The sequence below is a fragment of the Saccoglossus kowalevskii genome, chromosome 13 (assembly GCF_978046115.1).
Source record: "Saccoglossus kowalevskii chromosome 13, keSacKowa6.1, whole genome shotgun sequence".
Lineage (NCBI taxonomy): Eukaryota > Metazoa > Hemichordata > Enteropneusta > Harrimaniidae > Saccoglossus > Saccoglossus kowalevskii.
The window spans coordinates 19724933-19739640 of NC_140653.1; the positions used below are offsets into that span (position 1 = coordinate 19724933).

At 32.4% G+C, this 14708-nt stretch overlaps 1 protein-coding gene across 1 annotated transcript in view; it reads right to left on the bottom strand.

Moving 5' to 3' along the window:
• The window catches only part of LOC100372137 (putative E3 ubiquitin-protein ligase HERC1), a 67663-nt gene that overhangs the window by 41524 nt on the left and 11431 nt on the right, over positions 1–14708 (bottom strand). Inside the window, exons 9-18 of the mRNA XM_085507025.1 lie at positions 14321–14465; positions 13704–13875; positions 13313–13447; positions 12947–13112; positions 12420–12545; positions 9805–9993; positions 9011–9163; positions 4866–5010; positions 4133–4324; positions 1159–1248 (exon numbers count right to left, since the gene is read on the bottom strand). Of these exons, the coding sequence (XP_085363151.1) occupies positions 1159–1248; positions 4133–4324; positions 4866–5010; positions 9011–9163; positions 9805–9993; positions 12420–12545; positions 12947–13112; positions 13313–13447; positions 13704–13875; positions 14321–14465 (1513 nt within the window). The remainder of the gene's footprint in view (positions 1–1158; positions 1249–4132; positions 4325–4865; positions 5011–9010; positions 9164–9804; positions 9994–12419; positions 12546–12946; positions 13113–13312; positions 13448–13703; positions 13876–14320; positions 14466–14708) is intronic.

A 14708-nucleotide genomic window follows, 5' to 3' on the forward strand; every position in this document is an offset into this window, starting at 1 on the left:
AGTGACTGTCTCCATTTTCTTGTTTGTCCAAATTTCATTTGCTAAAGCTTTGGAATAGTGCAACGCTGCTGTATTATCAGCCAAACCAGCTGACGATATTGATGGCTGGGTGAATGAAACAAATTCACGGCCAAACTCAAACTTCACATATACATAGCTGGGGTATTGAATAGCTATATTGTTATTCTTTAATTCAAATTGTTTTCTGAGTAAAATAATAGTTTCAACTTACATTGTAAAACATGTACATACATACCTCAACCCTACTTGATTATTAAAACATTATAAACACAATATCCTACATGGTACACCCAACAAAATATATAGGAATATGTGTGATATAGAAGTTATGGAGCATGTATTAGTACTCGCTCTTAATAAATGCAAAGATAGTAAATAATTATAATCAATGACGAGTCCATGCAACTTCAAACACACAATTTTTATGACTTAATAACTGGTCGTTTCTACACATGACTGCTTTTTCTATTTGTAAGCATCAAGACTATAGCAAAGTATTCGCTCAGTTGTAAACTCTCCTTATACCTTATGAAGCAAAATTTTAAAATATCCTTAGTTCTGGACTAAGTTCTGTGATAGGATTTCCTGTCTCACATATGGTACATCTAAACTAGAGTAATATTCAACATGACAAGTGTGAAAAAAATACATCATACACAATTGGTATTTTATCTCATCACTGAAATTATTTTCTTATATTACTTTTTCAAGTTATTATGCAAAAAAAACATCAATAGAATATTCACTGATGATCTACATGTACTTTTATACCCATGCTACCCACCCTACCTGCTTTTACTAATAATATCCATAGTACAACAAAGTAAGTTTTCTTTTAGAGTTTTGGTGGACATTTAAAAAGACAGGATCTCCTGATTGGTTACTGGGACTTTTTTTTGTCACTACACACTCCATGCAAATAAACTTTCCAGGTCTTTAAATGGTTACCAATATTCAATTTTATTGTAAATTGGTTTAGATTCAGAATGTAGATGATTGTAAACCAAACCAAGATTGTTGAGCCTATATACTTACAAAAAAACAACATATAATACTACACTACATCTATTGATACAGAGAAAGCACAGGGAAGTAAGACCAGGCAGGAACACAAGGCATGTATAGTAAAAAGTTTACCTTGCGACATCCATATTGTAGCAGAAGGAGGATAAGGTGGAGGATCAACCTCTTGGCTTCCTGACTTGTTATACCGACTAAGAACAAACACTAACAGAGAGACAGCAACACATGTCAGCATAGAATGAAACAAGTAAGACATGTAAACCTATTCTGCATTGGCTAGGATGACAATGCACATGCATACATGTGTAAATACAGCTGGAATAAGTGAAATCATAAGATACAAACCATGCAACAGATTTAAGCCCAAATACACCAACACCAAAAGCATAGCAGTACATCCAACTCAAAGACCTTGGTTGATTTTAGGAAAGGGAACTAAATATCTCATAAATGCATGTTCACATTGATGACGGGAAACAGTTTAAATATTATTAACTGTCAAATAAACAGTTACAGTTACTGACAAATATTAGTAATTGACAAATATAATGAAGTGCCACAGCAATTAATATAATCAATGATTTGCAATGTAACTGAATATAAGTACTGCACAAGAAAACTTCTTCACTGGCTCTGCTCTCGTGATAAAACTTTGTATGATGTTTTCATGAGTACTTACTGTGTATGCCCATTAAGATCAGACAGTACCAGCTATATTGCTACATGCAAGTTAGTTTATAATTTAGATCTGATACCTCAAAATATGCAAACACTTGAAACAATGCCATAACATGTGAAAACAACAGTGCCACAGAGAAACTATCATAAAAGAACTGGTGAAATGTTTATAGTTTGCTCTGAATTGACAAGGATGTAACACCAAAATGTCTAGCAATTTCATACTGCTCCAATCTTAAATTGTTCTAAATATAGGGTACATGCAAGACTGAAAGAAACTGAACCAAATAAATAATCAAGTTTTTAAATTAGTAATTCTCACCAACAGGAATTGTGTATTTGTGTATAGAGAGTCCCAATATTCTGTGTACAAATAGGACCCCTTTTTATACCAAAGTGGGGTTCCTTCTCTAATATTGGGAAGCCTGGGAAGCAAAAAATAATGTTATGTCCGCTAACTAGATTTTCTCCCTTGTCTAAGAATAAAATTAGTGAAAATAAATTATTATAAGTAATGTACTCTTTAGACAATAAGCAACCATTACTTAGTATCAATAGCAGAGCAACAACTTTTATATTAACTACCTCTTTGTTTGGCTAAATTTTTCATCTAATTTGTATAATAGCAATAAATAAAGTATGACTATAAAATAAGAAAATATCAACTGGATTTATAAAGAACACTTTACAAGGCATATATCAAAGAATAGTGATTAAATGGTAGTGACCTGTAGAAACTGTGAATGGTCACTGAATGTGAATGAAAATGCACAATAGCTGAGCTCAACAAGACACCTGTCACACACACACCAGTAAATATTATTGGAAATTTGCTTTTATCTGTTTTAATTATTAATTCATACAGACTTCTTTGAATGAGGACATGAATTATACTGACTATCAAAGTATAACAGAAGTAAAAATGACAACAGACAACATAAACTTGATATAAATCACAAATTGTCTGCGCAGACCATTTCATTTAAACAGAGCAGCTTCCAGCGACATTGTCAGTGAAGTTAACGTTTTTCTACTAAAGTTTTTACAATCCAATAATATATATTTGCAAGTTTAGCTCATTAATGTAATATTATACATGTGAAGAAAACTTGTACAACACACTGGTATAGAATTATATATTACCCATTATATCCATACCCCATTCTCAGGAAAAGTTGCTACTTTTTAATAGTTCATGCAAGACAGTATTTGTGCATTTCCTACAAGTATTCATGCATGTGTATTGATATTACAGCAAGACACACCCTAGCATTAACTGATGTATAAACACCGACTCATGAGATGTCATGGCCAGTCTACATGTACATGCATTACCGGTAAGTCAGTCAAACATGAGAGAAAAATACGTTCATTTTATTAAAATTCACAATAGCATTATATCCATATCACTTTATATTGTGGATAGCCATTCATGTTTAAAGGAAATAAAATATGTTTGTTAACATTTCCATTCTTCTCTAAATAAATTATTATTATTATATTATATGCATAAATTATATCACTCTCAAAGTGCCCAGGTCATTGCAGAGTATGTGTTTGTATTTATTGTAAACAATGCAACTTTCATACATTGTACATTTCCCATATCTAACACAATACTGTGCAACGACTTTGAGGTTCTAGGCTATCTTACCACAATAAGATTAGAAAATAAATGCCACAACACAAAATTTCTCATTCTTACATTAAAATAGATCATATTTAATGTACACCAGTAGATCTTATCAAGAAGTAGTCATTCAAGCTACATCACTGAGTGGCATTAATTAAAGTTGCCCCCTGCGGTGAATATACAATGCATTATTTTTAGAGGTCCAGTATGACATATTTGAAAGCGTGAATACACCTTTATAGCAATTATGGAAGTTTTTGTAGTATGAAATCTCAAAGCTTTTGCAATTTATAATTAAACATCCATCGTGAACAGATAGGTTCAGCAAATGATTGTGTCAACATTCAATCTTTAGAAGCATACATGTATAACTGGGAATTCACACAAAATTTGTCACATACTGGGGTAGTTTGGAGATTGTAATTTCTGCCAAGAGCAGCTTCAACAGTAAGTGGTCATCAGGTCATGCATGTTCAAACAAGCGTGTTAATGACACATTTTGTATATACTATAAAATACTTTATTTTGACTGGAATTAATTTTCACTGGAAAGACTTTTTTGGGTGTTTTGTATGGAATTTATTTTCACTGAATTTTGATGAGTTGAATATAAAGGTAGGAAAAGGGTATATTCGCTGGATTTTATTTCCACTGAATCATTCCTTCAGCGAAAATTAATTCTAAGCAAAAATGAAGTATTTTACAGTACTATGGAATGCATTCCTTGTCTCGTTCACCAGCCTTGGAGACTGGTGATATTTTTAATAATGAACTTACCATGAATAGGCCATTCTAATTCCTGTTCTTCCAGAAGAGCTGCTGCTGGAAGTAGTCGGTTCAATTTATCTAGCTGTGGTAATAACGACAACAATGCTGGCAATAATGGCTGTACTATGAGGAATGGTAACAACAACAATGAATGGATGATTTGGGATAACATTGCACCTGCTGCAGAACTATAAAGAACATCTGTAATGAAAAAAAACACATACTCAATATTGGGGTTGAACTATTACCGTATAAGTTCATTACAGTGTGACAGAATGTGATGATTTCATGGTACAAGTACTGCTCAAAATTTGTCATCATAACATCATGACAAATCAGTCTGAAAAATTTGTCGTTGTAATTTCAATGCCAAAGTTCAAGTTCCACAGAAGCAGATTCTGTGACAGGAGCCTGTATTCACACTTGCCTGTATAACACTAGTTTACAGTAATATGCAAATAATGTATGTCACTTTTATACAAATACTTTAAATGACTAATTTTCACTGGGTTAAAATTTCGCTGATTTAGCATTTCAGGCATATTCAGTGGGTTTTAAATTCACGGTTTCATCATTTAGATAATGTGTACTATGCTCAATTTTACATACTCACCGAGTTTTAATTTAGCGCATTTTCCAGTCAGCAAAGCAAAATTGAAACCCAGTGAATAATTAACCCTTTTACAGTAATGCAATGGAATAAATAAATCAACTAAAATGAAGTATGGTAGATCTCAAATACCTCTTAGTTTATCTCTGACTGCTGATGAGCTCACACCTGCACTCTCCTGGAGTAATGTTATTGATCTATTCAGAACTTCAACAGCATGTGGTAGAAGTAATGACAAATGGTTATGAAGTAATGACACACTGGAAGCACATCGAGTCTAAATAAAAAGTAGAATTATTATATGCAATGTCTGATCCAACAATATTTCCTCTTAGTTTTATCATGAGTGATTACTGCAAGTAATTTGTATTAAAGCAGTTGATAGTAATTACAGCATATGACAAAATTATGCAATTATATTTATTATTCATAGAGTCTATGATCTTGTTTGTATACTTCTACATTTGATGGGCTGCTAAATGTGTAACTATTGTGAACATAAACCGAAATTAAGGTAGCGAGACTATTATTTGTGTTGAAAATTTTCACATTTATTTATTAATTGATGAAATGCACTATAAACTTTCATCTGATAAGTCAACGTAACCTAGAATGTCATGTAAGTTGGTTAAAATGTAGATTTTTTGAAGGGAAGCAAGGCAGCTTCAGTAGTGTTTTCCAAAATCAACAACACAGGTTTAATCTGTGTGCCTATAAGTTTCAAAGATTAACTCAAGACAAAGCAATGTTAGTATGTGTTATCAGTAGCTATCTGACACACAGTGAGTGTTTCCAAACATTTGAGTGGTTTGTCTCCGCCCCTGTTTATTTCACAGATTAGTCATTTGCATATGAATGTGTCAGACACAAGGTCACACAACCACTGAAAAATCAAAGAAAGCTTAGAAAGAACTCCCTTGTGCTGAGAGTATTGAAGACACATTAAAAATTAATTCAAAATTACCTGTACATGAGATATTGATAGAAAAGCTGAAAACTAATTATGTACATCAGGTAATTAATATGAACAGAACAGAACAAAAAAATGATGAATTATTATGCTAATTAGAGAATTAATATGAACAAATTTTAACCCAAAATTAATCAGGCCTGTCTATTGTCCTAGAGCATTTATGTACCAAATTTTATTCAAATGTGATGATCAGTAATTGAGATATCAGTGTTAATTAATTATGTTAATTAGGTGATTAATAAGCATAAATATTTACCAAAAACTAATTGGGTTTCTGCATAGTTCTCTTTAAAAGTTTCATTAAAATCCAATTTGTGGTTCTTTATATATCAGTGGAACATTATGCAAATTAGGTAATTAATATCCAATTAAAACTAATTAGGTCTCTGCATAATCCTAGAAGATCTATGTAGCAAGTCTCATTGAAATATGATGATTACTACTTGATATATCAAAAGCTGAAAATTAATTAATTATGCAAATTAGATAATTAATATGTACTCATATTACCCTAAAACTATCAGGTTTGTGCAGTGTCCTATGACATCTATGTACCAAGTGTCATTGAAATGTGATGATTACTACTTGAAATATCAAAAGCTGAAAATTAATTAATTATGCAAATTAGCTAATTAGCTAATTAATATATACTGATATTAGCCTAAAACTATCAGGTCTGTGCAGTGTCCTATGATGTCTATGTACCAAATTTCATTGAAATGTGATGATTACTACTTGAAATATCAGAAGCTGAAAATTAATTAATTTTGCAAATTAGGTAATTAATATGTACTCATATTACCTTAAAAACTATCAGGTCTGTGCAGTGTCCTATGACATCTATGTACTAAATTTCATTGAAATGTGATGATTACTACTTGATATATCAAAAGCTGAAAATTAATTAATTATGCAAATTAGCTAATTAATATATACTGATATTACCCAAAAAACTGTCAGGTCTGTGCAGTGTCCTATGACATCTATGTACCAAGTGTAATTGAAATGTGATGATTACTACTTGAAATATCAAAAGCTGAAATATAATTAATTATGCTAATTAGGTAATTAATATGTACTCGTATTACCCTAAAAACTATCAGGTCTGTACAGTGTCCCATGACATCTATGTACCAAGTGTCATTGAAATGTGATGATTAGTACTTGAAATATCAAAAGCTGAAAATTAATTAATTATGCAAATTAGGTAATTAATATGTACTCATATTACCCTAAAAAACTCTCAGGTCTGTGCAGTGTCCTATGACATCTATGTACCAAGTTTCATTGAAATGTGACAATTACTACTTGAAATATCAAAAGCTGAAAATTAATTAATTATGCTAATTAGGTAATTAATATCTACTGATATTACCCTAAAAACTTTCCGGTTTGTGCAGTGTCCTATGACATCTATGTACCAAGTTTTATTGAAATGTGATGATTAGTACTTGAGATATCAGTGGAAAAGCCGAAAATTGATTAATCATTATGCAAATTAGGTAATTAATATTGTACAGATTTTTACCCAAAACTAATCAAATCTGCGCATTAGTTTGGAGCATCTGTGTGCCAAGTTTCATCAAAATCCAATGAGTGGTTCTTTAGATATCAGTGGAACAGTCATGAAACAGCTAAAAATCAGCTAATTATCATGCAAATTAGGTAATTAATATGCATGGATTTTTACCAAAACCTAATCAAATCTGCGCATTGGCCCAGAGCATCTATTCACCAAGTTTCATCAAAAACTGATGTATGGTTCTTGAGATATCAGTGGAACAGACGGACACACATACACACACACACACACACACACACACACACAGACACACTAACTGCAAAGACTCCCTTTTTGTGCTTCGCACACGGGAGTCAAAAATCATTGATTTTGGTGTTTTCATCTGTCGATTTTATCGAACTATAGCTATCCCATTCCTTTTATTTTTTGGTTTCCAATAGCCTTACACATTTGGATGCCCCTACACATGTTAAAACAGACCTTGATGGGAAAACAAATCACTTGTGCAGATAAACAAGCTTGAAAATCTTTGCTGTGACTTCATCGACGTTTTCTAGGAGTTTATGTTTTTCAAAATACAAGGTCTTTAACAAAAAATAACGTATACTTATTGTTGTCGGATTAACACCAAATTTTCACAGCTTTAAGGTGACAATGAGAGGAACTTGAATGTGTCCAGACAAACTATTTCGTGGATTATTTACCAATGTGTTGTGGTTTGAGTTGGGGGCAATGCGACTAAAACAGAAATTAAAATTCAGGACATTACTTTTCAAAACGCGTTGCTTGAATAAAACTAACCAGACACATTCAATTTACCAGACTATTGAACAACTAGGAAAAGTGAAAACAAAACTTCTTATCACCAGCATAAATGCGTAATTATTTTTTTTACAAAAAAAGTAATTTTTCACTTTTGATTAAGTAACGCACCGTAGCATGCAGATATGGGCATGGCAAACATACCTTTGAAAAGCTTGAAGTCTGGCGATTCTAAAAATATATACTTTCCTGGGTCTATTTGTAGTCATTTGGTCACAATTAGAAGATGAAAAAAAGTATGCAAATAATAGTCCCGCTACCTTAAACTACTGTAAAATATTTTATTTTCACTGGAATTAATTTTCGCTATATAGACTTTTTGAGTGTTTTGTATGGATTTTATTTTCACTGATTTTTGACGAGTTGAATGTAAAATATAAGAATAAAGGTATATTAGCTGGATTTTATTTTCACTGAATTAATTCCAAATGAAAATAAAGTATTCCACAGTATATAACTGACAAATGACATTCCATAAATGTGTTCTATTTGCACCCAAATGATATACATATGTGTCTAATCTGCTCATTGTACACATTTTCTGTCACTTAAAATATTTAAAAACAAATGTGTTGAGCAACTAAACGATAAATGAAATAAAGCCTTAATATATAAGCTTGACAATTGATATGGATCATGTTAATCATATTTTGAATCACACATCTCCTGGAAGCAATGTGTATAAAATCCTAACAGTTATTGAAGTTCAAACCAATTATATAAATATGTGTACAGCTGACCCTCAATTATTCAAAAATCAATATTATTTCATTTGTACATCACGTGATCAATCATTCAAACAATTAAAGCCAAGAATTCAAATGACTACATGTGCCAAAAATGTAACAGAGAAAATACAAACTTACAAATAAGCAAACTGGGCCAAAATAAAAAAAAATGCATTGTAAAATAAAGTTGAATAAAGATTGACAAGAAAAACACAACAAATTGCTCACTTACTTCTTCATATGCATTGACATGAATATATGCTAAAAGATGTTTCTGTAATGATGCTAATAATTCACGTAAGTGAGAAGGAGGAGCATCATCTTCACAGGAAATTGAACTTGGGTCTTTATCGCTATTCTTTTCAAGTTCACCAAATGCTTGTTCCTGTAGAAAAAACAAGTTAGTATTTTAAATGTAAATACATGTATCTTACAGTGTTCACTAAATTATTATGTCATGAGATAGCAACGATGACAGCAACACAATGACAGATCCAAATTCCCATGTAAATGTTTGTTGCCTGTGAGGGCCTTAATTTGCTAGCATAATACACACTAAAATGTACAAGCAACGATCTGATATAGATTATGTAGTATTCTACTATGGCAATATATAGCTAAAACCAACTTAGGTTACAAGAAATCGATGAAACACTTGAGAATGAATATGTTCCCCTTCTGTAAGGCACTATAAACTACTTTATTCAAGCAGGAATTTATTTAGCTGAAAACACAAAATTGAATTCACATGGAAATAATTTCTTTTCATTGATTTATACTGTATAATTAAATCCACACATGAACTAAAGGATCAACCATCATCTGGTCAAGTCAAATTACATAAGGCTAACAGAATATGGGTAAACAATACACCTCAAGTGAGTACATCCATGAATCAGGCCTAACCTAAATGTACCAGCTTCAATTAAAGAACACTGCGACTAGGAAAACGAAATGCAGATGTTACATGTAGAAGGACAGACAGGTAAAAACTATAAAACAATAATACATGAGCAATAATCTTACAGTATGAAAGCCCAGATTTCTAAGCAATGTTTTCATTAAGACTTCAGCAAGATGCATGTCTTGTTGACTTGTAGTAGGCTGACTAGTACGTGGTTCAAGATCCATATCCAGAGGGCATGAGAATCCCAGAAGTGAAGCTACATGAGTATTATCTTGTAGACTGGTTAGAATTATACCTAACTGCATTCTCTGTAATATAAACACATAATTCATTGCAAGTTGTCAATTCATTGGGTTGAATGGTACGACAAATGTATGTAAAAGCAATAAATGTTAAATTTAATTACAGCTAAATATAATATCCAAATACTGTAAAACTATTTACTGGTACTATACTATTTATTTTCACTATTTTGATGTTTTCTGGATTTTAAGTTCACAAACAATGAGTGAAACAATGAGTTTTATTGTTATTCTACAAGTTCACATGGACAAAAACAGTGAAATTAAAAACCGGCAAATAATTAATGTATTCACAGTAAATGCATTTGATTGAGGTATAAATGTATCTAGGGTCAAAATGATCATATTTTAATGATCCAGTATATGTTAAATAGAATTTTCAGTTTACATTTATTTGCACGTCTGCTAATGCACTGCTAATACAGCATACTGTATAAAGTATTTTCTTAAAGATAGCCAACACACTTTTGGGACAGGAATTTCCTGCAACTCTACTAAAGTGGCCTCTGTGATTTATTGTTTTAAATTCTGAAAAAAAGACTTGGTGTCCCAGAACTAGTCTTTGAATTATGAACCACAATTTTACACATTTTGTCAATTTACTAATCCAAAATGGCTGCCAAAGTAGGGTTTAACGCTATACGACAATAAAAAAGTAATTTTTTTGTGGAAACAAGTTTGGACACCCTCAGTGTTTATTTACTTCCTGTTATTTATTTGATGGAATCTTTCACTCACCAAAATATCATGTATTTGTGTTCCAAATTTATTACTTTTAAAAGAACTAGCAGCCTGTCGGCTGAGATAGCTCCGCTGTTAGCAATGCACATTTCAATTAAAGAACAGAAGATATCATCAGAAAATGAACAATATGTAAAGTATCAGACTTGCTGTTTTCAACAAAAATTCGAAAATATAACTTTTTATCAAAAATATTCATTAAATTGATAATTGAACAAAATCATCACGAAATGAACAAATCTGAGAGAGGTCTACCTGTAGTACCTATATATGTAATATCAAAGCAATTAAACTTGTGGTTTTTAACAATAAGTCGAAAATATCACTTTTTACCAAAAATGACAAAAATATTCATGAAAATTAGAGAATTGAAGATATCATCACGAAATGAACAAATCTGAGAGAGGTCCACATGTAGTATCTAATTATGTAATATCAAAGCAATTGGACTTGCGGTTTTTAACAAGAAGTCGAAAATATCACTTTTTACCAAAAATTACAAAAATATTCATTTCGAAGCGAATTATTTCGGTCACATGTACAAGTAAACAATCGATACGATATACGACATCCGCCATGTAGTTTGAATGCACACGAGACGTTACTTGACAGGATAGGTCAAGTCGCCAATTAACCAATCAAAATGCTGGATGGTGCCCACGTGTTCAAATTACCTTAGTTCATTTAAATACGTTAATGACAGGTCACTGACTTCATGGTGAACGAAACACGGAAGGGATTTACCGATAATGTAGTGCGATCTTTTGACTTTGATTTCCATGGGAAAATGACATGACTTTTTTTTTAAATCAAGAAATTAGTTGTTTTCGAAAGATAAACTGAGCATTGAAAAAGAATTTAACAGGTTTTCGGTGATAACAGCTCATTGTCGAAAACTTGCGACACACGGACGTATTCATAAGGAGTATTGACAAAAGTTGTCGCAAGAACAAAGCAGTTTCACTGCGTGTTTGACATCCTAACACTACTGAACAATAAAGAGGTGTGAATATTTTTAGGCACGTTGTCAAAACAAATGAATAGGATTAGGAACAATGTACCAGCTGGTTGAAACAAAGTCAGTCACGGTCTTGTTCAATTGGGGGTGCGGTTAGTAATAGGTACTTTTCATGTTTTCAATTTTCAACTCTTTAACACTGAAGCCGAATTCGGGGGTGCGGTTACTATATGGTATGCGGTTTATAATAGGATTTTAACGGTACCTACATATGTAATACCAAAGCAATCGGACTTGCGGTTTTCAACAAGAAATCGAAAATATCACTTTTTACCAAAAATGACAAAAATATTTATCAAATCTAGAGAATTAAAGATATCATCACAAAATGAACAAATCTGAGAGAGGCCCACCCAAGGTACCTACATACCAAGTATCAAAGCATTTGGGCTAGCGGTTTTCAAGAAGAAGTCGAAAATAGCATTTTTGACCAAAAATTACAAAAATATTCGCTATAAATAGGACAATTGAACATATCCACACGAAATGAACAAATCTGAGATAGAACCACCCAAGGTACCTTCCTAGAAAGTTTCACAGCTATACAGTTTTTAAGAAGAAGTCGAAAATGTAAAGTTGACGACGGCGACGACGACTGAGGACAGTCAGTAATACTATAAGCTCCGCTCGACTTCGTCGACAGCTAAAAAGCAAATATTGAACATATTCTTACCTGTCCTTTGGATAAGCCATCCCACCTATCAGGTCCTTGTGGCAATAATGAATGTAGTAATTCCATCCTCTCTCGCAATGGTGGAAGTAATAATGGAGCACCAACTGATAATGTTTCACTGACAGCCTGACAAATACAATAGGTGAAATTTAGAATCAAATAAGTCATCTTACAAATCATATTTAATGTTAGTGGTATGTGAGGCAGTGTTTATTAAACCAGGAAAGAATTTGACAGGCTTTTGTCCAAGACACAATTTATCAATATGTAAATGGAAGGCCACACAGACATAATCAGTAGTGGCATCTTGAGAGGGGAAAATGTTGTACTCATACCTCTGTAATAGTGATATATACATATATATACAAGTAGAGAAGGTGATGAGCAAACATTGATATGACCACTGTTCCTTCACTCAGCATGGTAGTCTTAGAAATAGGTGATGAGAACCATAAATACATTGCGTTTTTTTTTCACAGAATTTGAACACATGATGAATGATTACATTAAATGTAGATACTCCTCACCTGTTGGACAGATTCTGGTGTATTTGAGTCCATTAATCTGAAGAGTAAATGTCTGAGTGGTCCAGATTGAGTGCCTAGAATAGTTGCAGCAACACCACCAGCTAGGGCAAGTTGTAAATGAGTACAAAGAAGTCGAAGACAAAGTAGTACAAAATGATGATGTTCTCTGTAAATACAAAACAGTCGTTTTTGTTGAAATTTACCAGCATTTAGTAGTATGATAATCACATTATTATTGGGGTATTATAAAATTAGATTTTAATGATAATTTAGATGAGACAAGAGCACCTGGAAAGGATTTGTATCCAGCAAGGTAATTTAATAAGCAGATTCGATTCCAGCTTTCTAAGTGGTATACAAACTTACCTAGCAGTAGGGAATGGCTGGGGTGGTGTTGGACTATCAAATCCATCACAATAACGTTCTAGAAATGTTCTTAAATGTGAAAATGTGCCTTCTTGAAGATCAACACAGAATGGTCGATGCCATGCTACAACTTGTCTGTGAACAAAAAACAAACAAATTTAGAATACATGAAGGAAGCGGTGACAGACAAAATAATAATAAATATTTTAAACGTTATTGATTAAAGTAAACAAACTTTCAGAGCTGAAATATATCATGTTGTGACTAGATCACATCCAAATTTGTGAGCAACTGACAAAAAAAGTGTATTTCAGATGTTTCCAGTCAAAATACATTGCTGGAATTTACCCTGTAAATGTATAATGAAAAAAAAATAGTGTCTAACACTAACCTATCAGTTGGTAAAGCAGTCCATGCAATACTGTGTGATGTACCTGCAGATATCTGATTCACATTTATTCCATCTAAGCCAAGTACTTTCTTTGGTCTTGTAATAGGACTAGTAGTATGGGCCTGACCACACTGTCCCATGGCATTATTACCCCATGCATATACTTCATTGTCTGTGAATAGAAATCACAGATACATGTATTATTAAATTCTACATTTCAAAGAATTCTGAGCCACAAAAGTTAAAGGTAATCCCAACCTCAACTATATGATACATACACCTTTGTCAAAGCAATTTTAAGAAATTAATGTAAATTGTTATTTGCCGGAATACTGTAGAAGAAAAAATACTCACTAGGTTTAATTTTAGTAGATTTGATGTTGCAGCGATATTCACTAGGTTTTAAATTCACTGGTTTGTGAAGGAAACAATACATTCTATTCTTAAACTTCAATATTCAATGGGTTTAATTTTAATTTAGCTATCAGTGAAATTAGCAAAAATAAACCCTAAGCACTATACAGTAATACATGTACACCACAAATACTTTCATAATACCTACTACAAGTATAGTACTAGTATATATCGTTTATAACAATTATAAAAACAAATATTACCATGGCTAAGTGCAAGGCAGTGACTGTCTCCACAAGCTATATCCACAATTCTGGTAGACTGAAGGTCTTCAATGAGTTTAGGTCTGAGAGCTGTAGACTCTGATGACCCACTACCTAGACATGCACCACAACCCCAAGCATATACCTACAGTAAACAAAACAAACTGTACTGTTACACATGCAATGCCAAAAAAGTGTGAAATATACTGCAAAAAGCATTGAAATAGCTACATGCCATTTTAGCAAATTTGAACCAATGTATGAATTAACTGAAACTTAATTTAATAGCTAAAGTGTCAATAATCTTGTTGTAAGAATATGTTTACCTTAACATTATTAGTACATATACTATACAAATGAACTACATAAATTACCACACCACTGTTCA